The sequence below is a fragment of the Pseudocercospora fijiensis genome, assembly GCF_000340215.1.
Source record: "Pseudocercospora fijiensis CIRAD86 unplaced genomic scaffold MYCFIscaffold_5, whole genome shotgun sequence".
NCBI lineage: Eukaryota > Fungi > Ascomycota > Dothideomycetes > Mycosphaerellales > Mycosphaerellaceae > Pseudocercospora > Pseudocercospora fijiensis.
This window is the reverse complement of record NW_006921536.1, coordinates 1,565,051-1,587,340: the sequence shown is the minus strand read 5'-3', so window position 1 is coordinate 1,587,340 and position 22,290 is coordinate 1,565,051. Positions and strand designations below refer to the sequence as shown.

Genomic DNA, 22,290 nt, shown 5'->3' with positions numbered 1-22,290 from the left:
TACGTATCTTTAGCGTACTAAGTACTAGCGCTATTGCGATTGTAGTTCTCGAAGGCTAGCTCGTTATTACTAGTAAGAAGGCGCTAGGTTTGCTTATACTAGAGGTCCTCGCGAGGGTCGTAAGATAGCGTAGATATATCTTCCTTATTTATCTATTAACTACTAACTAGGCGCCTTCCTTCCTACCTTTATAATAGCGAGCTATTACTATTAGCTAAGCGCGTTAACTCGCTACCCTTAACTCGACTAGCTATATTAACCTCGCCGTTATTACCTTCTTCTATAGTAGTAGCGATATTATTAACCTAGAAGTCCTTCTACGCCGTAGCCTTAAAAGCGGTTATATTATTAAACTTCTCCTACTACGCTATCTTCTTCTACTTTCTACCGACTGCCTTCTTTTTCTTACTATTCTTAGTAGGTAACTCGTGCCGCTTAATCGCTTCTATATACGCTAGTAGCTCCTTCGAAGGCATCTTTCGAGAACGCGACGCGCGCTCCGCTATTACGTCGACGTAAACGCGCTAAATATCGGTTGCTATCTTCGTAGCGATAAGAATAGCGAGTTTAGGTAGTAATAAGCTATAGTAATATATATTAAGAGGCTAGTTTATAAAGAGGCGGTATAATAATAGTAATAGAAGGTACAGAAAGGCTATTCTTAGTGTTCTACGAGGCTTAAAACAAGAGGTCTTAGGGCCTATCGTGTCTATAATCTAATCTAGCATATAATCTAAGCGATATTAACAATATTCAATATTATTGAATATTCTCGATAGGATTACGAGGCGTATATTGTGTCTAACGGCCATTTAATAGCCCCTTTCTAAGTGCAATCTTCTTAATCGAATATAGACCTCCGCGGCTACCGGAGTAGCGCTTTTAGTATTAAATATAGCCTCCGAAGGGCTCTTCGATAGGATTAAGGACCGTACGTTGTAATTAAGGTTAAGGTTAGTATATAGAACGAGAATAGCGCGAGTCGACGCGTATATAGTAGCGGAGGCGCGTATTTCGAAGGTTCGAGCGTAGGAGCGCTTCGTACGGTATTCGTTTCTTAGTAGTATATAGAGGTCGAGGTTCTTACTATAATTGTTAGCAATAATAGAGGCTCTCGACCGCTAGGCGATTGTTAAGCGCAACATTATCTTCACCTTCGGAATACTAGCGATACTGCTGCAACAGATAGCCGTATATTAGCCGCCTAGAGTGCGTACCCTCTATCTAGAAGATAGCAAAGGCGAGGCGGTTACTACTAGTCTATTAGAAGAAGGCGCTATACGAAGATTGTATAGGTATACGCGCTTCTATCTAGATGCGTTTATATACCTGTTTTAGCTTATATTACTATATCTGCGGCATAGAAGGAGTATTAGCAAAGAATAGAAGGTATTAATATTCTTATATACCTTTGCGACTAACAGCTATACTCGAGACCTAGCTAAGGACTTTTACTACTTAGTAGACAAGTATAGTCGTATAATCTATAAGGTTATAGCCGCTATCTTAGAGGTGTATCTAGCACTTATTACTCGAGCTACTACGGACGACAATCTAGCGGTTAAGGCGAAGGGGCGGAAATACTAGCCTTTCTTTAAGGACGCTATTAGTGCGCTAGATAGCTCTTATATATTAGCACACGTACTAGTTAACTAGCAAGCGGCATTCCGTAATCGCAAGGGCACGCTGTTATAGAATGTATTAGCGGTCGTAGACTATAATATAAGGTTTACCTTTATTTTTGCTAGATAGGAGGGCTCCGCTTACGACGGCCGTATACTTAACAACGCTCGCTCGTACTATAGGTTTAGTGCGCCGGAAGGACGATATTATCTCGCTAATGCTAGCTATCTAAATAACGCGCCTTATATAGTGCTATATAGAGGGGTGCGGTATTACCTACGCGAGCAGTACCTAGCCTTAATAAAGCCGGCGGACTATAAGGAGCTATTTAACCTCCGCTATAGTTCCCTTCGAAATATAGTTAAGCGGACATTTGGTATATTAAAACGACGATTTCGCATCTTCGAGAGCGCGCCGCAGTATAATATCCGCTCGCAAATAGCTATAGTATACGTTGCTGCCGCCCTTTATAATATCCTCTAAGAGATAGGCGCGAAGGTAGACGAGAACTTCGAATTAGAGGCCGACGAGACTAACGATAGGCCCTTTAATAATGCCGCCGCTACTATAGAAGAAGATAATAGCGTTAAAGGACCGATAGATAGGATAAGGGATACGCTAGCACTAGAAATGTAGCGACAATATCAACTATACCTAGAAGAAGAAGATAATAATATAGACGAGACTATATCTGCTTAGTTACAGAAGTCGTAGACAGGGAGGGGCTTCTTTATATTCGATAGGGATATTAAGAATCTTAGTCGTTACTTAGATGTAGCTGTTTTGTATAGAGTTTCTCGTTTCTATAATATAATACTCGACTTCCTACTATTTGTATAGAATTTTATAGAGACAACTTCTAGCTACGAAACTCGGTTTTATATTAGAATCTTAGATCTTGCTAAAACCGCACTAAAAGCTAGCGATACAATAATATTAAAAAAAAGCTATGTTCGAGAATAGCTAACAGATCTAACACTTCTAGGCTTAAGACAATAATTCAAACTCTTTAAAGAACTCTTTAACTAACGCTATCGATATAGCCTATTGCGCGTTTAACGGCGCACCGAGAAAGATATTAACTATGCCGCTATCTTCCGCCGTCGTTATCTTGCGATATAGCAGTCGCTTTTACCTTAAAGTTAGGTCCTAAAGCTCCTCGTATCTAGCGACGAATTCCGCCGAGAATACAAGTCGCGATAGCGTACGTACTAGTAGTAGTAGTGTTGCTATTATCTCCGCTATACGATATATTGCCGCGACGATATTATCGATAGACTACTATGTCCGATTCTAAGACTCTAATCGACGACGCTTAGCCTTAACGTTAGCATTATAGATTACCCGCTTTCGAGTATAGATATCGTCCTTCGGCGTATCCGCCTTACTCTCGGTTGCCGTAATAGCTAGATCGGATACTGCTAGCGTAGGAGGTGGAATTAGACTATTAAGCATCGCTTCTATAGATAAAACGTACTCTCTAGTAGCAGTTGTATCGCTAAACAACTAGTCTAGTTCAACTAAGAATAGAAGCGGCTTCTTTAGGAATTTCTTCGCCCTCGGATAGATAGCAATATAAGCCTTTATAACATCGTCCGGAGCGGTTAGATAACTAGTATTTAGATTAATGCCGAAGCTAGATTAAGCTAGCATCTTATGCTACATCTTCTAGTCTGCTTTAAGGGCAGTAAGCTTGTTCTTTATAGACGTAGCTATAATACGAGCCTTCCGCTAGGCCTATATAACGATAAGGTTTACTACTATTGCTACCGCTATAAACAGTCCCTTCTTAAAGCTAGAATCGGCCCTCTCGCTATAGTTCTTATACCTATCGATAGCGCTAGTTATAAGGCACTGTGTCTTAGCATTATTAAACCGCTAGTTGCCTTCTACTTTAACCTTAATAACTAGCAGTAGATTAAGGGCCGCCGCGAGCTTATCGAGTGTCTCTAGGTCCTGTTATATATTCGGCAATTACGAATAATTAGGCGGTAGTTCTAGCTAAGAGTACTAAGACTAGTCGATTGCTTAAGATTCTATACTTTGCTAACAAATTTGCTAGGCAATCGATAGTCTACGAGCGACTAGACCTATAGCTATCTCTTATATCGAACTACTAGCGACGAACGAGCCGTTATAATCGCTACCTTTTACCTTATTTTATACCTAAAGCTACTACCTAAAGTCTACGAAGGTTACGAGACTGCGCTAAGAACGCCTTTACCGAGATTGCGACGATACGATAACTATATTAGAAGACATATCTCGTTATCTAATTTACTTATTATAGCGGCCGCTAATGTAGAAGGTTATATACTAATAAGCGCTACAATATTGAAGATTGGATTATAGACACGACAGGCTCTTAGCATTCTCAACCTTCCTGCAAAGCACAGTATTATGCCTGAGGCCTCATCGCTTCCTGGCGGCAACCTTGTCTGTAAGGCGGCTGATCGGGTATACCGTATGCCTGAGCTTCCACGCGGCACACCTAGAATAGTAAAGCTGTGCCACGACCGCCGTTTCTGCCGCTGTTCTCCCCATATTCTAGGCATTCCAAGGTTCGCCAGATGCGGAGTTCTGGGTTGGCATGTGCCATCCCAGGGCCGTGGTGACCGTCTTAAGGACGCTATGTGGTACCGCGCACCCCGTTTCTACTTGCTTGTTTCTTCGCCTTTTCGTAAGATTTCTTATCTTCCTCTTGTCACAGCCCCAGCAGAGCTTTTGGCTCAAGCCTTCAAGAGCTTGTTCGAAGCAAAAGCTTGGAAGATACCTGGGGACACATTGCCATGTCCTTCGACGATGAGAAGAGACCGCCGGTCACTTACGAAAATGGCAAAGAGGCTGGGGTCGCGGCAGAAGAGGACATCAGGAGAACATCTGTGGTCACATCGATCAACCTGAACAGCAATCTGGATGCGAAGTATGCAGCAACGAACTCGCGAATTCCATCAATCTGATCATGCGCCATGCAGGATTTCGAACCCTCTGGCTGGCATCCCATATGCTTCACTCATGGCCGATGTCGAGGCATTCGCCGCCGAGAAGGGCATGACCGACGAGCTCGACCTTTTGAAAAAGGGCGCCCTTATTGCCCAAGACCCAGGCAACTTCGAAAATCTTGAAGCGCTAGATGAGCACGAGAAGGAATTTCTGCGCTACGAAGCTGCCCACAAATGGAGTCACCCCCTCAAACTCTACATCACCATTATCGTCTGCTCAATCGGTGCTGCCGTGCAAGGATGGGACCAAACTGGGTAAGAGCTCGCGAATGCGTCTATGAGCTATTCCTCAACTGATCATTTCTAGGTCGAATGGTGCAAACTTGAGCTTTCCTCAGGAGTTCGGCATCGGAAATGGCGACACCAAGGGTGCTCCAAATCAAGTGCGCGACAGCTGGCTCGTCGGTGTCGTCAATGCTGGACCGTATATTGGATCGGCCTTCATCGGCTGCTGGCTGTCTGATCCCTGCAACTATTACTTTGGACGAAGAGGCACAATCTTCATCTCTGCCATTTTCTGCTTGATCACGCCGATTGGAGGAGCGCTCACACAGACCTGGGAAGAACTATTCATTACTCGATTGCTCATGGGCATTGGAATGGGTCTGAAAGGATCCTCTGTGCCCATCTTTGCAGCGGAGAACTCCCCAGCAAAGATTAGAGGTGCTCTGGTTATGTCTTGGTAGGAGAGTGCTTGAACCACATCTCTAAATTGATTGACTGACCCGAGCTTAGGCAAATGTGGACGGCTTTCGGTATCTTCCTCGGGTTTTGCGCGAACCTCGCTGTCTACCAAGTCGGAGATATCGCCTGGCGACTACAGATTGGGTCCGCTTTCATCCCAGCCGTGCCACTCGTACTTGGTATCTACTTCTGCGTAAGTTTCACGAACCCCCTCCGAAAGCCTGCATGAGACTTACAACAGCTTCCAGCCCGAAAGCCCAAGATGGTATATGAAGAAGAACCGATATCGTAAGGCGTACGAGTCTCTTCTCAAGCTACGATTCCAGCCTCTCCAGGCCGCGCGTGACTTGTACTATATCCATGCGCAGCTGCAAATCGAGGCAAGCATTGTCGGCAAGAGCAATTATGTCACGCGCTTCGCTCAGCTCTTCACGATTCCACGAATTCGAAGGGCAACGCTGGCTTCATTTACCGTCATGGTATGTACTACACCAAAAGCTCCAAAGTAGTCGGAGTACTGACAGAGTTCGGATAGATTGCCCAGCAGATGTGCGGAATCAACATCATTGCATTCGTAGGTCGCCTCTAAGCAGTACGCAACTATCTCTAGGCCATCCTGACAATAATATTAGTACTCATCAACTGTTTTCCGCGAGGCCAATGCTACCGAACGTGATGCTCTGATCGCATCCTTCGGATTCGGTCTAGTCAACTTCGTCTTCGCCTGGCCTGCCATCTGGACCATCGACACCTTCGGAAGAAGAGCACTTCTCCTTTTCACCTTCCCTCAAATGGCCTGGACACTTCTTGCAGCAGGATTCTGCTTCTTGATTCCTGGAGAAGGGTCTGGTCGACTGGGGGCGATTTCGCTCTTCATCTACCTATTCGCCGCCTTCTACTCTCCCGGCGAAGGACCGGTGCCATTCACATACAGTGCTGAAGTCTTCCCTCTCTCCCACCGAGAAGTCGGCATGGGTTGGGCAGTCGCTACCTGTCTCTTCTGGGCCGCCGTACTTTCGATCTCATTCCCAGCAATTTTAGCCGCTTTCACGCCAACCGGGGCTTTCGGTTTCTACGCAGGCCTCAATGTCGTAGCTTTCTTCATGATTTTCTTATTCGTTCCCGAGACGAAACAACGCACTCTTGAGGAACTGGATTACATTTTTGCTGTTCCGGGTAGTAAGTTCATTCGATACCAGACGACTAAGGCTGCGCCGTGGTGGTTTAAGCGATGGGTTATGTTCAATAAGAGCGCTACTCTGGAGCCTCTTTACGATTTTGACCATTCTCTTGCGAATTCTCAGAAGGTTGGGGTTGCTTGAGCGTGTGAGTGAGTTTAGGTGGGAGAGAGCGTTAATGCAACGGAGATGTGTAATTGTCATACCTTTGTGTATCTATCGCTAAGGATAATATTGTAACTCAGCATAGGAGAACGGCATGTCGGTATCAATGGCACTCTTGCCTCCATCTCTAGCTGTATCTCCCATCAGATCCTTGTACGTGGTTGCGACTGTGGAGCTGGCAAGCTGTTTGCTTTGCATCCTCAGCCTTGATCGGATGATCGAATACAGTAATCCGATGAAGGAAATCACGAAGCGCCTGACTGGAGGTTGTTCCAACTCCTTCCCTTTACAATGCATGTATCCGGCTTCTCTCCCGCTTTCGTGTACATTTCATCGTGTTCACGATAGACGTCACTCGGTCAGAAAGAGGAGGCTGAGCCTGTTGGTGCTACTTTCGTACCACGAATTCGGTCTTGAGAAAGACGCCGTAGCATGCGGCTGGAGAGAACACTGAAAACTTTCCTCCACGATCATCACCACATCATACAAGACATAAAAAAACGTGATTGTGCAACCTGTGAAATGCGAAGCTGAACGCCAAAGAAAAGTGCATCGCGCTTTCTTTTAATGTTGGAGGGAATTTGGTGATGAGTTTCATGACGGATAAGTTTCAAGTGTTTGAACCACAGGCGAACTGGCCAGGCATGTTGACACTGGATGACAAGAGCTTCTTGTACCTCGCAGACCATCTTGGGGCGAAGGCGCCAAAGTTGGTGTTATCGTGAGATGGATTGGAGCAGGTCCATCGATAGTCATTTCCATTCGTATGCTCTCAAACGCTTAGCACAATGCAAAACTCTGAATTCGCTTAGTCGCCTCCCAGTCTCCGACCAGAACCTCCCCAGATGGAGCCACTGCTGAAGGAGCTGCCGCTACCTGACCGATTCTGCGTGGATGCCTGGGGTTGTGCACCGGCACGAGCGCCGAACGCTGTACCGTATGCGCGGCTCTGCTGCGTTCCACCAGGCGTTGCAAACCACTTCTGGAGAATTTGCGGTGTCTGGATCAACTGCTGTCCACCTCCGAACTGAGGCCAGATGCGGTCGAGGAAGTCGTAAAAATGAGCAGCCAAGATACCAGTAGCCTGAATCATGCACTGAAATGGGCCTGCCATGAGGTAGGTGATGGCCAATGAGGCGTACGGCAAGTACTTGGCGGGCATTTGTACAATGAAGAATTGAACCTGCCTGTTCGGGTCCTCTTGCGCAACGGTATAAATCATGGCCATACTAAGGGCGTTGAGCAAAACTGCGCCACCGAGGTAGAAGCCACCAGTGAGCTGCTGCACGTCAGCAAAGTACTCGAAACAATGCAAATCGCCAAAATGATTGACAGCATATGTTCGAGATGGTATGTAGGGTTCAACAACCACCGCCATTCCACAAGATCAAGAAGGACAGTTTTCTCAATACCGAAGCCCACCATGCCCACACTCCGTAAACGCTCTTTATGATTTTGCGAATGACGAACGCAACACAGTGCAGGGGTAATCTTCCTCGATTCCAGGAACCGTGACAGCTAGAAGAGGCTGGCCGGGCAGATATTCGAGGTTATAGCAACAACACAAGGAGAGTTTGAAAGACAGTGATAGCAGGACAGAGCTTACCAAAATGACCAGGGAAACAAACATCAAATAGAACACGTAGGATCCAGGACGACTAAACCGAGGCGAGCCGATCTCGAGCTGAGTGCTGTAGTGGTAGAGGAAGAATGGGTCCATGATCAGACCCAGCGAGGGTCCGGTCACCAAGAATGCTGTGAGGCAGCGCCATATTTGCGGTAGCTGGCGGATGGTGAAGACATAGTCCTTGAAGAAGACAACCCACATGAGGCTATAGAGACCAAGGTGACCCGGGACGGATATTAGGACGGCGGCGGCTGTCAGAGTTCTGGTGAGTATCAGAATGTGCACCTGCGCACGTGTGGTCAAGATGCTTACCTCGAGACCGGCGGCGCCGCAAAGTATGCCTCCTGGAACGACATTCTGGTTTTCCGCGAGCGATACCAAGTCTTGCTGCGGCGGATGACAGACGAGGAGATGGTTGCTGAAAAGCGCAATGTGTTCAGATGGAAAGGAATTCGAAGTGGTTAGAAGAAGTGAAGCGGCAGCAAATGAAGTGGTGGCACTGTTTGGCCGTCGGCAAAGCGCGGACTTGTGGCCGTGTGCCTGCCGCCAAGACACTTTTCGAAATCGAGTGGGCGAAGCCGACTTCTCGTCAAGGCGAACTTCTCTTGCAAGCCCAGCAGGTACTAACTTCCACAGCACTCTTCTCCTTGCCAACACACACCCAACATGGCTGTCGGCAAGAACAAGAGATTGTCCAAGGGCAAGAAGGGCTTGAAGAAGCGCACCGATCCCTTCGCCAGGTCTGTACACATCGCCGCAATCGCACACGACACCGCGCAATGGGAGGCTAATTGAAGAACAGAAAGGACTGGTTCAGCGTCAAGGCCCCATCGACCTTTGCCATTCGCGAGTACGATTCCCCGAGCAGAAACGCACGATGAAAGAGAGATGGAGGACTGACATACAATGCAGTGTCGGCAAGACGCTCGTGAACCGCACCACTGGTCTCAAGAACGCCAACGATGCGCTCAAGGGCCGCATTTTCGAGGTCTCCCTCGCCGATCTCCAGAAAGACGAGGACCACGCATTCCGCAAGGTCAAGCTGCGAGTTGATGAGGTCCAGGGCAAGAATTGCCTGACCAACTTCCACGGGCTCGACTTCACCTCTGACAAGCTGCGCTCGCTCGTCCGCAAGTGGCAGTCCCTCATCGAGGCCAATGTTGTCGTCAAGACGACCGATGACTACCTCCTCCGCCTGTTCTGCATTGCCTTCACCAAGCGACGACCGAACCAGATCAAGAAGACCACATACGCGCGGTCTTCGCAAATCCGCCAGATCCGTAAGAAGATGACCGACATCATGCAGCGCGAGGCCCAGAGCTGCACTCTCAGCCAGCTCACCACCAAGCTCATCCCTGAGGTTATCGGACGCGAGATCGAGAAGAGCACCCAGGGCATCTACCCACTCCAGAACGTACGTAGTTACAAGTGCCAAATAACGATGGAAAATGCTAACGTGACCATAGGTCCACGTCCGCAAGGTCAAGCTCCTCAAGTCGCCCAAGTTCGACCTCGGAAACCTTTTGTCGCTGCACGGAGAGTCTAGCACTGATGATGCCGGTAACAAGGTTGAGGGCAACCGGGAGTTCAAGGAGCAGGTCCTGGAGAACGTATAAGTCATGCGTCACGGATTACATGATGGCATTGGGCGACACGGTTCTCATTTTGCAAGTAGAAGGCAGGCGTTATGTGAGCAGGGCAAATGGAAATGAGCGCAGCATTTGAAAGCGACCTCATAGCTCTGCGGCAGGCCATAGGCAAAATCAGTTGAAATGTTCCAAATGAGCTCGACGTTGTCATGATCTGAATCATTTACGCTCGTATGCTGCTCCAGTCGTGAGGTGTTGAAGCTGCACAGTTCCTGTGACCATTTGCAACATTACAGCCACCGGTACGGTAGCAATGAGAGCGAGTCGTATCTGCATTCTCCACTCCCATTTCTGTGATCGAGAGTCTGCATGCCAGGCCGTGCCAAAACACTACCTACTTTGCCATATATCTATGGATAGCAAGCACAGCACAAAAGCTGAGATCCGCCACTCCCAACTCTGTGGACCATCACAACGTCACAACACACACAAATTTTACCTTACCTTTCTGCCCACATCCAACACCACCACAAATGGCACCCAAAACCCTCAATTTCATCACAGGCAACGCAAACAAATTATCCGAAGTCCAAGCCATTCTCTCAAAAACTCCCGTTCAACTCCAAAGTCAAAATGTCGAGCTCGTAGAAATTCAGGGCACGATTGAAGAGATTTCCAAGGATAAGGCGAGGAGGGCAGCTGATGCGGTAAGGAAAGGAAAAACCATGAATGACATGAATTGCAATTTCGATGATTGACGTGTTTTCAGATCAAAGGACCAGTTCTTGTAGAAGATACATGCTTATGTTTTGATGCTTTTGATGAGTTGCCTGGTCCTTATGTGTGAGTTGAGTATTGACAAGGCTATCTATCTACTAGCTAAGATTATGATTGACGCTTCGCTAGGAAATGGTTCCTCAAAGCCCTCGGCGTCAAGAAATTTCATCTCTTACTCGCGGGTTTTGAAGATAAGTCTGCGCAGGCGGTTTGTACTTTTGCGTATAGTGAGGGACCGGGGATGGAGCCGATTGTCTTTCAGGGAAGGACGAATGGGAGGATTGTTGAGGCGAGGGGGCCTGCGGATTTTGGTGAGTTTTGGATCGAGCCTGCTATCACTGCCAATGGTTCTGACTTTGGGGGTTTGCTCTAGGTTGGGACGCCTGTTTTGAGTATGAGGGCCAGACTTATGCTGAGATGCCGAAGGAGGAGAAGAATTTGATCTCGCATCGTGGAAAGGCGTTGCAGAAGTTGATTGCGTGGTTGAATCAGGAGGTGGAGGCGTAGATGTCGTCCCTGATCCAGACGTCTCTTTCTATCACGACGACATCCGTGGGCTTGTTGCGAGTCTTGTCGTCGAGATCAGGGCTGTAGACGAAGCCTCGTCCGTAGAGGACGATGCTCTTCATGGTCCTGCTCACATTGAAGAACTCATTTCCTGAAAACAAACTCCGACACACGCTCATCCATGCAAAAACATCGGATTATCCTCATCCTTTTGCTCTTCTTGCGCCTTCACATCTCCCTCCTCCTTCCCGTTGTCTATCCTCCACTGCTCGATCCACTTCTCGATCCTCTCCACATTACTATCCACATCCTCCGTGGTCTCGCTCTTCATCTCAACCACAATCTGCTCATCATAGGCGTCCCGCGCTTCTTGCAGCAAAACCTCCATAATCTCGCAATCCATATTCTCTTCCAGCTTCTTCTCCCCATAACCTCTAGCCTTGAGACGATCGTAGAGGAGTTTGTTATCGCATCGTATCACGCATACGAGGTCAATGAGTGAAACTGGGAAGAGATCGCAAGCATGCCAGTCAATGATCTGTCCGCCTTCTTCGAGGTCGTTTTCGATGCAGTCTAGCAAGCGATCTTCGTCGACTATTTTGGTTTTAGGATCGTCCGGGTCATTGCTGGTCTCGCCGATGTTATGTTTCTTGACGACTTCATTTATGGAGAGGTGGTGGAGACCGGTACGCTGGGCAAGTTCTTCGCAGTGGGTCGTCTTGCCTACACCTGGTGTGCCGGTGATGATGATGTTGGGAGATGTGCGCAACATGGCGAAAGTTCTTGAGATTGGGAGTGTTTGTCGAGGGAAGAGAGGACTTCTTCTAAAGGCGGATCTAGACAGTAGTCGCGTGAACATGTATCCATGTATGTAGAGCCAGAACTTGGAAGTCAAGAGGGAAGCGGTGCTGCAGGCTGACGTCGAAATCTTCTTCAGTCGCGAACTTTGTCAAGTGAAGATAGACAAATCTTCGCACAAGCACCATCTCCCTACCAAACCAAACCTATTGAATTCATCAGAGCAAATTGTCGTCTGGCGGATCTGACACACGAACGTGCTTTTTTTTTTCAAGTTCCTACGTCTACGCCTACGTTAATAGAGTCGGGGCATCGAGGAGCCAATGCTCACCCGTCGAGCTCTCCCTCGCCTACAACAGCCATTCCGGCAATATGCAAAACGACCATACTCTACGTCTGAGCTCAGCAATGGCATCAAAATGGCATACGAGCTCTATGAGCCTGAAAATGGCGTGTCAGCACAGGGATCGCCTATTGTCTTCGTGCATGGTCTCTTTGGCTCCAAGAGAAATCACAGGAGCATAAGTAAGTATGGCAGTACCTCAGTCAGCATTCGGTATAGCAGCACGATACTGACAGTATTCCAGGCAGCTCGTCCGCGACTTGAAGCGACCAATCTACGCAGTTGATACACGAAATCATGGCGATTCATCCCACGACCCTCGACACGATTATGTCGCATTGGCAGAAGATCTCGAACTCTTCCTCCGAGAGAACAAGATCAAAGACAGCTGCTTGATTGGCCACTCCATGGGCGCAAAGACAGTGATGACAGTAGCACTGCGGAAACAGGTCCAGATCGGATCGCTCATACCAGTGGACAACGCTCCGGTCGACGCTGCGCTGAAGTCGGATTTTGCAAAGTACATCGTGGGCATGCGGAAGATTGAGGAGTCAAAGGTCAAGTCATTGAAAGATGCGGACAAGATTCTATCAGAATACGAGGAGAGTCTGCCTATCAGACAGTTCTTGCTCACGAATCTGATGCGGGATGAGGAAGGACACCAGAAATTCAAGGTACCTCTCAAGTATCTGACGCCTTCACTGAATGGACTAGGAGACTTCCCATTCCACGATCCTGATGAGGCGAGGTGGGAAGGTCCGACCTTGATTGTGAGAGGAACACAAAGTCATTACGTTGCGGACGATATGCTTCCAGTGTGCGGAAGATTCTTCCCCAATTTTGAGCTGGCGAGCATAAATTGCGGGCATTGGGTCATCAGCGAGAAGCCTGAGGAGTTTAGACAAGGTCTGTCAGAGCATTTCACTTGCCATGCCATGGTTTGAATACTAACTGCCATCGCAGCTGTGATTGAGTTCTTGACGAAGACTAAAGACTGAGCAACCTTGATGTTTCTCGATCAGATTCTACTGGCATAGCAACTGGAGGGAGCATTTCACGGCCGTACGCTCTCCGCCTGGCCTCGATCTAAGATCATCCAGCAATGAGACATGGTGCCACAAAAGTGGACCAACGATTTTGAGATATATCCGGTGCAAGATCGCAACGCTACAGGAAAGGAGTTCGTCCAACTCCAACGACAGTGGGCTCGCGCAAAGACGAACAAACCGTCCTCTGATCTCGTCTCACCTATCTTCGATGGACATTCGCTTGGGCATGGCCAGCAGACTGCAAATCCAGTTCAAACCAACAGCAGGAATTCCCGTGCGTAGGTTGCATTCTGCCTGCGAAACAATACGTCCAGCTTCTTGCTTTTGCGGATAAATCCACATTTCGCCTCATCACATTCTCCTTAATAATATCAGGCCGGCTTTCATTGTTCTTTTGCCCTCTGTTGCCCCGTTACATCCCGTGTCTACGGCTCAATGTCTGCGAATGCGACCCGCCAATCGCCGCGCTGAACAGGCAAATTCGCAGCGAGATCGCTCGCTCCCTGCATCCTTCATCAAGCTAGGCCATTCTCGAGCCGAATCCCGCTGGGCTTGGTGGAGCTTACCCGAGCTTGTGTGCAGTCCGTGAAGGATTGGAGGCACAATTGTACCTTGTGGTAGTGGCATGATAAGGCTTTGCAATGAGAGCAGGATGATTCGGAGTGGGCGGTTTTTAGCGGATGGGTAAGTGGGATGTGTTGGGGTCTTTATATCCTTCTCCCCTCGCTATCTCGCTTCGCTCCTTCCTATTTCTGAGTACCTCCTTTAACTTCACCTCATTCACGCAAGCAGGATGTTTCGGCGTCTTGCTGTTGCGGCCCTTGCCGTGCCTTTGGCAGTGGCACAGAACGATGAGACCGTTCTTGGTGTGTACATGTTCCACCGACATGGTGATCGAAGTGCCAAGTCAACTCCACCAGCAGATGATGAATGTAGGAGAACAGGAAATATACGGCTACTATCTTCGAAATGATTGACTGATTTCTTGATGTGTGGCAAATGGCTTGGCGTTGATGTCTGGTGATCAAGGGTGCAGCGTGAAGTTGGCCCATGCGCCGAGACACTTCAATTCACCTCGAGACGAGACGAGACGTGGCGTGCTTCCTTCCTTCATCAACAAGGCAACGATGAGGCAGAGAGTAACGTATCTTCTGGCGCGCGGTGCAGGAGTCAATCCGGCCGATATCACGCTTGAGAAGGATCGCGTGTCGTTTGCAGAAGCACATGCGGCCGCCAAAGAGACGCGCATCACCGTTGGCCTCTCAGAGCTGCCCAAGGAGGTTTGCATCGCTCAACATACCATTCGCCATTGTGACCGCGCACTCACCTTCCTTAGCTGCAATCAACCCTTGGAGATTTCCATGAGCTGCACATTCGACTAGCATCACGCCAGAACTACCATGCGCTTGTGCCGACCGTTTCAAGAGTCCCGTCTGGTCTGCACATCTTCTTTACCCCTCGCCATCCGGGCCAAGAGACCACGTTATGCTCGTTCCTGCGGCAGATTGTCAGTGAAGACATCCAATGTGCTTCCTCAGAAGCAACCTTCAGCAGGCCACCAGTCCGATCGGAACGCTTCGCAAGTGCTTCGACGTACCAGTTCTTTCATGGATCACATCATCTCCCCAGCATATCAGAGCACATAAGAGCTCATCTTTGCCCGGGACTTCCAGTCGGATCCGAAGTCGGTCAGACATGCAATTTCATCGCCGAAGCAGGTTCGAGGGCATATATCGACTACGATTACGATGTCATCACTCACGCTGTTACCATAACGACACTGTCATCTGCATCAAGTGGCCAGAATCGCCCAGGACACGCCGTGGCTCACAAGATCAAGCCAGAGGACAGGCTTGAGGTTGGCATATTGGCGCCAGAGACCCCAGATGAGCCGGAAGAATTGAAGCTCGGTGGGTATCTCACTGTCGTGGGCGATGATGACAAACCAAGCGCAACGCTGTTTGGATTCCCAGCACGTCATCACCCTCTGCCCGACAATGATTTGACGGCATATCAAGTGTCCTTTCAGGCACCGACAGGACTCCATCCAAAGCTGGACATCAAGTTTCCGGCTCAGCATCTTCAACCGCCAAAAGACAATTGCGCACTACACGCCTATGCTACATTGCCAGCATCATTGTTCATTGACCGCTACCAATTGGACGATAAGCTCTTCATGGACTCAAACAATCTTGTCTCATTGCGCGCCCTCAGCGGTGAGCAAGACCTCGAGGCACCGAATTGGGTCTTGAAACAATGGGGATCTGCAGCTCTACTGGAGCTAGCTCATCCAGAACAAAAAGCCTCAAGTACTGATGACTGGACCGTGACCATACCCATGCATCTCCGCTATGTCAATGGATCATCTGACACGAATAAGGATGGCTCTGTGGATCTGTCTTGGCCTGTAGTCTTTTGGGCTTGCGAAGCCGAGGAAGGGCTGAAGATGAGCACCAACCCGTTTGACAGAGTAAATTTGGGCTACGATGGTCTCTTTGGTCCAAAGACCATGTTTTATCATGTTCCGCCATCTCCTACCGCCGGCGTGCTGGTAGAGCGTCTTTCGGTACCTTTCTTGGACCCCGCCAAGGCTGAATGGGTACCGTTGGGCACAAGCATCGTGGTCTTCGTAGGATTTGCGTGGATTTGCTTCAAGCTGTTCGGAGGTAGCGCTCCTACGAGGAGTGACGAGAAGAAGACGCAATAAGCGGGTCATAGGGTCGGATTTGGAAGGGCCACCGGATACAGCAGGTCGCGGAAGCAGGTTCTCACGCAGCATTGTTTTGTCAGGACTTCTTCTGAGCGACTTGCGCATCTATCAACGGCCTCTACGCTCAGCATTGTCCGAATGTGATTCCCAATCGAAAAAGTCCACCCTCAGCGGCCTGCAGACTATGAAGAAGACACTACAACTCGTACCGAAAGCGTCTGTCCCTGTCATCAGAAAAGGGCTCATTCGAACCAACCCTCTCAAAATCCGTAGACCCTTCCATCTTCCTTCGTCGATTAGTCCAAAGCAGAACCACATATAGGACGGTCATGGACAAAATCGCCAAGCAATTCATGCCCATGCCAACCTTGAATCCGGTCGGATACCCAGGTGCTTCGTGAGTGATGAACACATTCGAGGAGATGAACGCGCCGCAATTCCCGATAGCTGTTGTCATCGCAAACGACACAACGCGCTTGTAACCTATTCGAAAACGTCAGCGGCCTGCGTTTTCTCTCTCCTGCTCCTGTGACACACTTACCTTTGCCGACGTTGATCGCGTTCCACACCACCAAGATGGGCATGGCAATATAACAGCCAGCGGTGAGCAGGAACGTACCTGCGTACTTAAAGCTGGCAGATCCTGGCTGAGCGATCATGATCGTGAGCCCAATGAGGTTGAGGATGGCTCCAAAGAGGGCGAAGAAGTACCTTTGCCGCAGTCGCTCGCTCAAGTAGGCCACGATCAAGGTCATGGCAAACGCCGTCATGTAGATCGGGATCGAATGGACCTGAGCCGAGATGGAGGTAAAGCCCAAACCATTCAGAATCGATGGGAGGAATGCTACGACGGACGCCACATTCTCTTCGACGCCGATGTATGCCAACGTTCTGCTGAGAGGTCAGTCCTTCCATGCCCGAGAGAGGACGCTCACCGACTCACGCAAGCCAGATCTTCCAATCAAGCAACGCCTCCATAACATGCGTCCACATGCCTTCCGTAGGCTCACTTCCACCATCCTCCCGCAGTCGCTCAAGAAGAGCCACCTTCTCCTCCCCCTTAAACATCTTCGTCTCTTCCGGGAACGCAGGTATAAGCCAGAACGTCGGCAAAGCAACAACACAAGTCAAAATCCCTTCAACCTGAATCACCCATCCCATTATTAGCAAAAACCCCAAATCCCCAAGATCCCAGTCCCTCCTCACTCACCAAAAAAATCCACCTCCACCCAGCAATCCCTCCCACCCCATCCGCCTTCGCCAAAGCATAAGAAACAAACCCATTAAACGCCCCCGCAAAAATCGCCCCACTGAAAAACACAGCATACCTCTTCAAAAACTCATCTTTCCTATAATAACTCCCAATCAAGCACGCCGCCCCCGGAACAAACCCCGCTTCAAAAGTTCCCAGCAGAAACCTACAAACCACCAACTCCCTCCACGTCTTCACCAGTCCTTGTCCCAAAGCACATATCCCCCAGAGGATCATCATCGCCGGTAATGTTTGGGGACCGAGTTTGCGGAAGAGGAGGTTGGAGGGGATTGCGAAGAGGACGTAGGCGAGGGTGAAGGTCATGACGGCGAGGTTGTAGCGGTTTCCGGTGAGGATGAGGTCGTGCGACATTCCTTGGATTTTGGCGTTGCCGATTGCGGTTCGGTCGGCGAAGGAGATGGTGAAGAGGAGCCAGAGGAGGGGGAGGAGGGTTTTGTCGAGTTTGTGGAGGATGTGGGTGTCGAGGTTCGGGGTGGACGGCGTCATGTTGATTTGATGGTGGTGGTGGGTTGGATGTCTTGTGGTTGAGATGTCGGGGTTTGTTGTATGCTGTCTGAAGTGGTGGAAGTGGAAGTTGAGCGACTGATCAGTGCAAATGTCTCGAAAAAGGTCATGCGCTGACGTGGACTCGCATTTCACATTGTTTGTTTGTTTGTGAAGCCGACAGGTGATGGAAACCTCGTGGTCAGTAACGGTATACGATATGCCGTCGCCTTCGTGAAGAGCATCGCATCGATCCACACACACACACACACCCCCCCAAGAACCATCATGTCCTGGAAACCCTCGCTCCTTCGAAAAGTGACAAGTATATCAAACATGTCATCCAAGTCGTCGAGCAAGACAAACAAGAAACCCGTGGTGGCGGACCTCTTCCTCCAAGCCTTAGCAGAAGCAAATGTAGACTACATTTTCGCGGTTCTGGGCTCCGATCATCCCAGCATCATCGAAGCATACTTGCGACGCCAGCAGGAGGGCAAAGAATGGCCGAAAATGCTTCATTTCCAACACGAGGTTCGTCGCGTCCCACTCCCAATCACGGCTTCTCACTCACTCACCAAACTGACGTGACGGGCAATCAAAGTTCGTTGCAATCTCCGCCGCCGACGGCTATGGTCGAAGCACAGGCAGCCCACCATGCGTCCTCGTACACGTCGACGTCGGAACCGCCGCTCTGGGCCAAGGTCTGCACAATTCCTCGACTGGTCGAGCACCGATGTTGATTTTCGCCGGTTTGGCCCCGTATACGCTTGATGGACCCGGGCGCTCTGGTGGTTGTAGGTCGGAACATGTGCAATGGATGCAGGATGTGCCCCATCAGGGGGCGATTGTCGCGCCTTATGTGCGGTACTCGAATGAGATTCGCGTTGCGGAGCATGTTAGGAGTTTGGTGTTTCGTGCTCTGATGATGGCGGGATCTGGATCGCAGGGACCGACGTATTTGACTGCGGCGCGGGAAGTGTTGGCGGCACCGGTACCTGTGTCGATGCTTACGACTTCGCACCATCAATCGACTGGGGGGAGCGTCATGGGCGGATTGCCTCCTGGTGCTGTGGAAGCGATGGGACAGGCTCTGCTGACAGCCGATGCACCACTGGTGATTACCGGATACCTTGGGCGTAAGACTTCAGCGGTGCAGCAGCTGATCGATCTTTGCAATCTCGCGGTAGGCTTGAAGGTTTTCGACGCGGAAACCCGACACATGTCTTTCCCGGCCAATCACCCAGCATGGCTTCCACGATCCATGGGAGGTTTCGCCGCGGTTCGAGAAGCAGACTGCATTCTTGTTCTGGATTGCGATGTGCCGTGGATCCCTTCCCACATCAAGCCGAGCACTGCTACGAAAATCTTCCATGTCGATGTCGATCCGAGAAAGGAGAAGATGCAGTTGTTCGACATTGGCGCCGAAGCGACTTATCTGGCTGAGTGTGACCTAGCACTGGGTCAGCTCGTGGAGTATGTGATGGCACAGAAAGCGTCTTTGACCGTAGACGGTCACACACGGCTTCGCGACCGATGGGCCTCGATGGAGTCTGCGCACAAGGACAGACTAGAAATTTTGGAAGCTCGGGCGCAACCCAGCTGGACAGGCGCAATCAGCATCGCTTATCTTGGAGCAAGCCTCCGAAGGATCCTCCCTCGAGATACGGTCTATGTCCATGACGCGGTCACCAACACCACAGCTTTGCTGGAACAGCTTCAACTGGAGACACCCGGGACGTCGCTTGGCAAAGGTGGCAGTGGACTTGGCTGGGCTGGCGGAGCTGCGATCGGAGTGAAGCTGGCGCGAGATCGAGAAGCTTCGACAAGCCTGATCTGCAGCGTGAGTGGAGATGGCGCGTTCGTCTTTGGAGTGCCCACCGCTGTGCATTGGGCCCAGAAGCGTTTGTGTACGCCCTTTCTCAGTATCGTCTTGAATAACGGAGGCTGGAAGGCTACGAGGATTGGAATTCAGGATGTGCATCCCCAAGGCTTGGCGGCTGCGGCTTCAGATGACGAACTTGGAATTGATTTGACCGACGATAGTCCTGACTACGTCGGCGTTGCGGTGGCTGCCTCGAATGGTAGTCTGTGGGGTACTAAGGTGGCGAAGGCAGGAGAGTTGGAAGAAGCGTTGCGTCAAGCAATTCAAATGGTGAAGGAAGAGCGTAGGGGAGCGCTTCTTGAGGTTGTCATAAGCTGATTATATGCGGTCATTAGGGTATCTAAAGTCATGTCTAGCTTAAGCTCCGTCTATCCTCGTCCTTGCTATCGTGAGTGCCGTTCTCCAGTGCATCATCCGTGCCCAAACCTACGCGACTGAGAGCGTTTTCCCGCTGACCGTGAGCATGGCCGTGTACAGTGCTCGACCGCCAGCAGAGTTGGCATGGAACACCATGAACTTCAGATCTTTCGAGACGTCCGCGCCGCCAGGTCCACTCAGACCGTGGTCGCCAGTGGAAAGCAGCGGGCGTGCCGCTCTTGTATATGGCCCGAATATCGAAGGAGCGGTGGCGTAGTCGACGTTGTAATTCGTCGACGTGAAACAACCTGAGCTGAACAGCAAAAAGTAAATGCCGTTCTTTTTGACCACCACGGGAGCTTCCAGAATGCCATCGTCGCTGATTCCTTGATGATCGAGAAGCTTCGTGGGTGATCCAGTCAAGGTGTGGCCATCGGACGCCACAGGCTGCAAGATTATAGGCGTTGCCACCAGAGGCTCCACAGTGTTGCCACATGGCCCGCCGTGGCCAAGACTGTTTCCATCAATTTTGTATACTATGTAGCGCTGTCCGTCGTCGTTGTATCCCGAGGCATCGATTGCTAGGAGACGGAAAGATCAGTAGATATTCCAGGATGCGGAGTCGCGTTGCCGTTTGGGGATTCTTACCGCCGCCTTCAGAGAGCGGACAAAACAAGGGCTCTGAGCTAGTAGGGATGTATGGCCCTCTGACAGTTCGACTCGTTGCCGCGCCGACGCAATGCTTCGAGGAGTCGGCTTTGGTCGATGCACTGTAGTACATGATAAAGGTACCGTCGTCTAGCTGGTTTACATCCGGGGCCCAGGTGTTTGGCGCATGGGCAATGGCCCACGCCGGTAGATTGGGAAGTGCGTTATATTGCGAGCCGTCGCTGTTGTACTCCAGTGACCACGAATTAAAGTCCCATGAGGTGGCGACCTGTACGTGTATGCTGCTTCCAATGGTCCTTGTTGCGAAAGCGTACCATCTGTCGGTGTGGATGATAGCAGGATCTGTGAGGGTGATTAGTGGAGGGAAACATGATTGCTGGGCACGACGGACCTGGAAAATTGGCGGCATTCATATGAGGACCCGAAACGGTGGATCGTTTGAACAGCGTCTGTGATTCGGAAGTGTCTCTTCTCAGCAGTGGAGAAGCATATGCTGATTGAAGGCAAAGACCTGTCAACAGGCCGTGTGTCCATTTGCCAAGCATGTTGAGGAGTGGATGAAGAGGTTGCAACAGCGAGCAGAGCGCAGCACTTTTAGTCAAGGCCAGGTGCTGAGAAGTGTGGAGCACGCGCAGGCAGCTCTCAGCGCTCGAGGCACAGCATTTTGAGCAGGAAAAGGGCGGTGATGGGGGATTGGAGGTGTAGTGTCGAGTTCATGTTGACCCACGTTGGTGGAGGGCGGGACGACATAGGCGTGGAGCATAGACGTCGGTTCGGGGGTGGTAGTGCACGTCACAGCGGCCAACTAACTCTAAGAGCCAAATTATCACGATGCCAATGAGATGGGTTCATTTACCTTTGGAGGGACAGCCATATCCCGGAGGTATGCCGGAGGATCATGCGGGTCGGGGAATATTGCATGTCGAATGGGTTCAAGTGCACATTCCAGGTGAAGCGGTGTTCGGCGTGCGGCGTGCGGCGTGCAGCTGCGCAGAGCATTGCGCCGCGCGGCGCCGCGCAGCAGATCAAGCCAGCGAGCGATCGCGTGCTCGTTTGTATTCTATGCACATTGACGTGGTGTGGAATGTGGGCAGGCATTCTCCAGGTGAGGTGCTGGTGTTAGCCATGGCCCATAACCGGTCTGAATGGCGCAACACACCTTGTTCGCGCGTGCAAGGAAGCTTGGAGGCTTGCCGTGCCGATCTTTCTATAGAAGTACGGCATCGGTTCGAAGGGATTTGTGCCTGGACAATTCACCACACGAGCACATCGAGAGCGCCTCCGTCGTGCATGCCAGCTTTCCGGCACATCCTGACGACCGGGTACCATTCATTGATAGTTCTACAACGCCCAGGCCATACACCAAATGTCGGTGCGTCGATGCCTCTTTTCCATCCGGACAGACTCCGGTCTTAAAGATAGATTCGAAAAGGCTTCCAGGTGCCAGGATGAGGCCGTGAAGTGGTGCGTGTGTCAGGAACCGTGCATGCGAGGGATGTCTGCCGAGAATCCTGCCGGAGAACAAACGCCACAAGCCAAAAGCCAAAAGCCAAAAGCCAAAAGCCGCTTGCTTG

General features: G+C 50.2%; 11 protein-coding genes across 11 annotated transcripts; 6 read left to right on the top strand and 5 right to left on the bottom strand.

The window, feature by feature from the left end:
• Positions 1-4,340: 4,340 nt before the first annotated feature.
• On the top strand, positions 4,341-6,763 carry MYCFIDRAFT_57129 (uncharacterized protein). The gene is made up of 7 exons (XM_007928879.1): positions 4,341-4,546; positions 4,599-4,880; positions 4,933-5,307; positions 5,361-5,502; positions 5,558-5,788; positions 5,845-5,883; positions 5,942-6,763. Exons 1-7 carry the CDS (start codon positions 4,413-4,415, stop codon positions 6,629-6,631), a joined length of 1,893 nt encoding a protein of 630 aa, XP_007927070.1. The 5' UTR covers positions 4,341-4,412; the 3' UTR covers positions 6,632-6,763.
• Positions 6,764-7,460: 697 nt separating this feature from the next.
• Positions 7,461-8,635, bottom strand: MYCFIDRAFT_78731 (uncharacterized protein; the record flags this gene model as incomplete). Its single annotated transcript, XM_007928973.1, has 3 exons — positions 7,461-7,931; positions 8,259-8,541; positions 8,592-8,635. 3 exons carry the CDS (start codon positions 8,633-8,635, stop codon positions 7,461-7,463), a joined length of 798 nt encoding a protein of 265 aa, XP_007927164.1.
• A 263-nt stretch (positions 8,636-8,898) lies between these two features.
• Positions 8,899-10,077, top strand: MYCFIDRAFT_87079 (uncharacterized protein). Its single transcript, XM_007929192.1, has 4 exons — positions 8,899-9,019; positions 9,082-9,129; positions 9,192-9,693; positions 9,746-10,077. The coding sequence occupies exons 1-4, from the start codon at positions 8,946-8,948 to the stop codon at positions 9,893-9,895; spliced, it is 774 nt and encodes a 257-aa protein (XP_007927383.1). The 5' UTR covers positions 8,899-8,945; the 3' UTR covers positions 9,896-10,077.
• Positions 10,078-10,401: 324 nt separating this feature from the next.
• Positions 10,402-11,936, top strand: MYCFIDRAFT_154492 (uncharacterized protein; the record flags this gene model as incomplete). Its single annotated transcript, XM_007929190.1, has 4 exons — positions 10,402-10,575; positions 10,638-10,711; positions 10,775-10,992; positions 11,019-11,936. 4 exons carry the CDS (start codon positions 10,402-10,404, stop codon positions 11,150-11,152), a joined length of 600 nt encoding a protein of 199 aa, XP_007927381.1. The 3' UTR covers positions 11,153-11,936.
• Positions 10,705-11,936, bottom strand: MYCFIDRAFT_211471 (uncharacterized protein). Its single transcript, XM_007929191.1, has one exon. The coding sequence runs from the start codon at positions 11,922-11,924 to the stop codon at positions 11,328-11,330; it is 597 nt and encodes a 198-aa protein (XP_007927382.1). The 5' UTR covers positions 11,925-11,936; the 3' UTR covers positions 10,705-11,327.
• Positions 11,937-12,369: 433 nt separating this feature from the next.
• MYCFIDRAFT_188748 (uncharacterized protein) lies at positions 12,370-13,237 on the top strand (the record flags this gene model as incomplete). The annotated part of the gene is made up of 2 exons (XM_007929189.1): positions 12,370-12,479; positions 12,538-13,237. The coding sequence occupies 2 exons, from the start codon at positions 12,370-12,372 to the stop codon at positions 13,235-13,237; spliced, it is 810 nt and encodes a 269-aa protein (XP_007927380.1).
• Positions 13,238-13,318: 81 nt separating this feature from the next.
• Positions 13,319-14,231, bottom strand: MYCFIDRAFT_175422 (uncharacterized protein; the record flags this gene model as incomplete). The annotated part of the gene is made up of 6 exons (XM_007929188.1): positions 13,319-13,499; positions 13,542-13,580; positions 13,604-13,663; positions 13,698-13,767; positions 13,795-14,068; positions 14,118-14,231. 6 exons carry the CDS (start codon positions 14,229-14,231, stop codon positions 13,319-13,321), a joined length of 738 nt encoding a protein of 245 aa, XP_007927379.1.
• Positions 14,232-14,469: 238 nt separating this feature from the next.
• MYCFIDRAFT_97860 (uncharacterized protein) lies at positions 14,470-16,043 on the top strand (the record flags this gene model as incomplete). The annotated part of the gene is made up of 2 exons (XM_007929187.1): positions 14,470-14,622; positions 14,679-16,043. Coding segments are annotated over 2 exons (1,518 nt in total), but the record flags the coding sequence as incomplete, so codon positions are not given.
• Positions 16,044-16,248: 205 nt separating this feature from the next.
• MYCFIDRAFT_32917 (uncharacterized protein) lies at positions 16,249-17,817 on the bottom strand (the record flags this gene model as incomplete). Its single annotated transcript, XM_007928780.1, has 4 exons — positions 16,249-16,535; positions 16,594-16,943; positions 16,996-17,195; positions 17,263-17,817. Coding segments are annotated over 4 exons (1,392 nt in total), but the record flags the coding sequence as incomplete, so codon positions are not given.
• A 178-nt stretch (positions 17,818-17,995) lies between these two features.
• Positions 17,996-20,008, top strand: MYCFIDRAFT_175419 (uncharacterized protein; the record flags this gene model as incomplete). The annotated part of the gene is made up of 4 exons (XM_007929186.1): positions 17,996-18,042; positions 18,090-18,126; positions 18,157-18,392; positions 18,448-20,008. The coding sequence occupies 4 exons, from the start codon at positions 17,996-17,998 to the stop codon at positions 20,006-20,008; spliced, it is 1,881 nt and encodes a 626-aa protein (XP_007927377.1).
• Positions 20,009-20,116: 108 nt separating this feature from the next.
• Positions 20,117-21,125, bottom strand: MYCFIDRAFT_137750 (glycoside hydrolase family 43 protein; the record flags this gene model as incomplete). The annotated part of the gene is made up of 2 exons (XM_007929185.1): positions 20,117-20,628; positions 20,696-21,125. The coding sequence occupies 2 exons, from the start codon at positions 21,123-21,125 to the stop codon at positions 20,117-20,119; spliced, it is 942 nt and encodes a 313-aa protein (XP_007927376.1).
• Positions 21,126-22,290: the final 1,165 nt, after the last annotated feature.

What these genes read in the sequence shown, in the direction of transcription:
- MYCFIDRAFT_57129 (XM_007928879.1), top strand. Translation starts at nt 4,413, where the DNA reads ATGTCCTTCGACGATGAGAAGAGACCGCCGGTCACTTACGAAAATGGC. An exon ending in TACTTGGTATCTACTTCTGC is followed by an intron (nt 5,503 to 5,557) that starts GTAAGTTTCACG and finishes AACAGCTTCCAG; the next exon opens with CCCGAAAGCCCAAGATGGTA. An exon ending in GAATCAACATCATTGCATTC is followed by an intron (nt 5,884 to 5,941) that starts GTAGGTCGCCTC and finishes CAATAATATTAG; the next exon opens with TACTCATCAACTGTTTTCCG.
- MYCFIDRAFT_87079 (XM_007929192.1), top strand. Translation starts at nt 8,946, where the DNA reads ATGGCTGTCGGCAAGAACAAGAGATTGTCCAAGGGCAAGAAGGGCTTG. An exon ending in CGCACCGATCCCTTCGCCAG is followed by an intron (nt 9,020 to 9,081) that starts GTCTGTACACAT and finishes ATTGAAGAACAG; the next exon opens with AAAGGACTGGTTCAGCGTCA. An exon ending in GCATCTACCCACTCCAGAAC is followed by an intron (nt 9,694 to 9,745) that starts GTACGTAGTTAC and finishes ACGTGACCATAG; the next exon opens with GTCCACGTCCGCAAGGTCAA.
- MYCFIDRAFT_211471 (XM_007929191.1), bottom strand. Translation starts at nt 11,924, where the DNA reads ATGTTGCGCACATCTCCCAACATCATCATCACCGGCACACCAGGTGTA.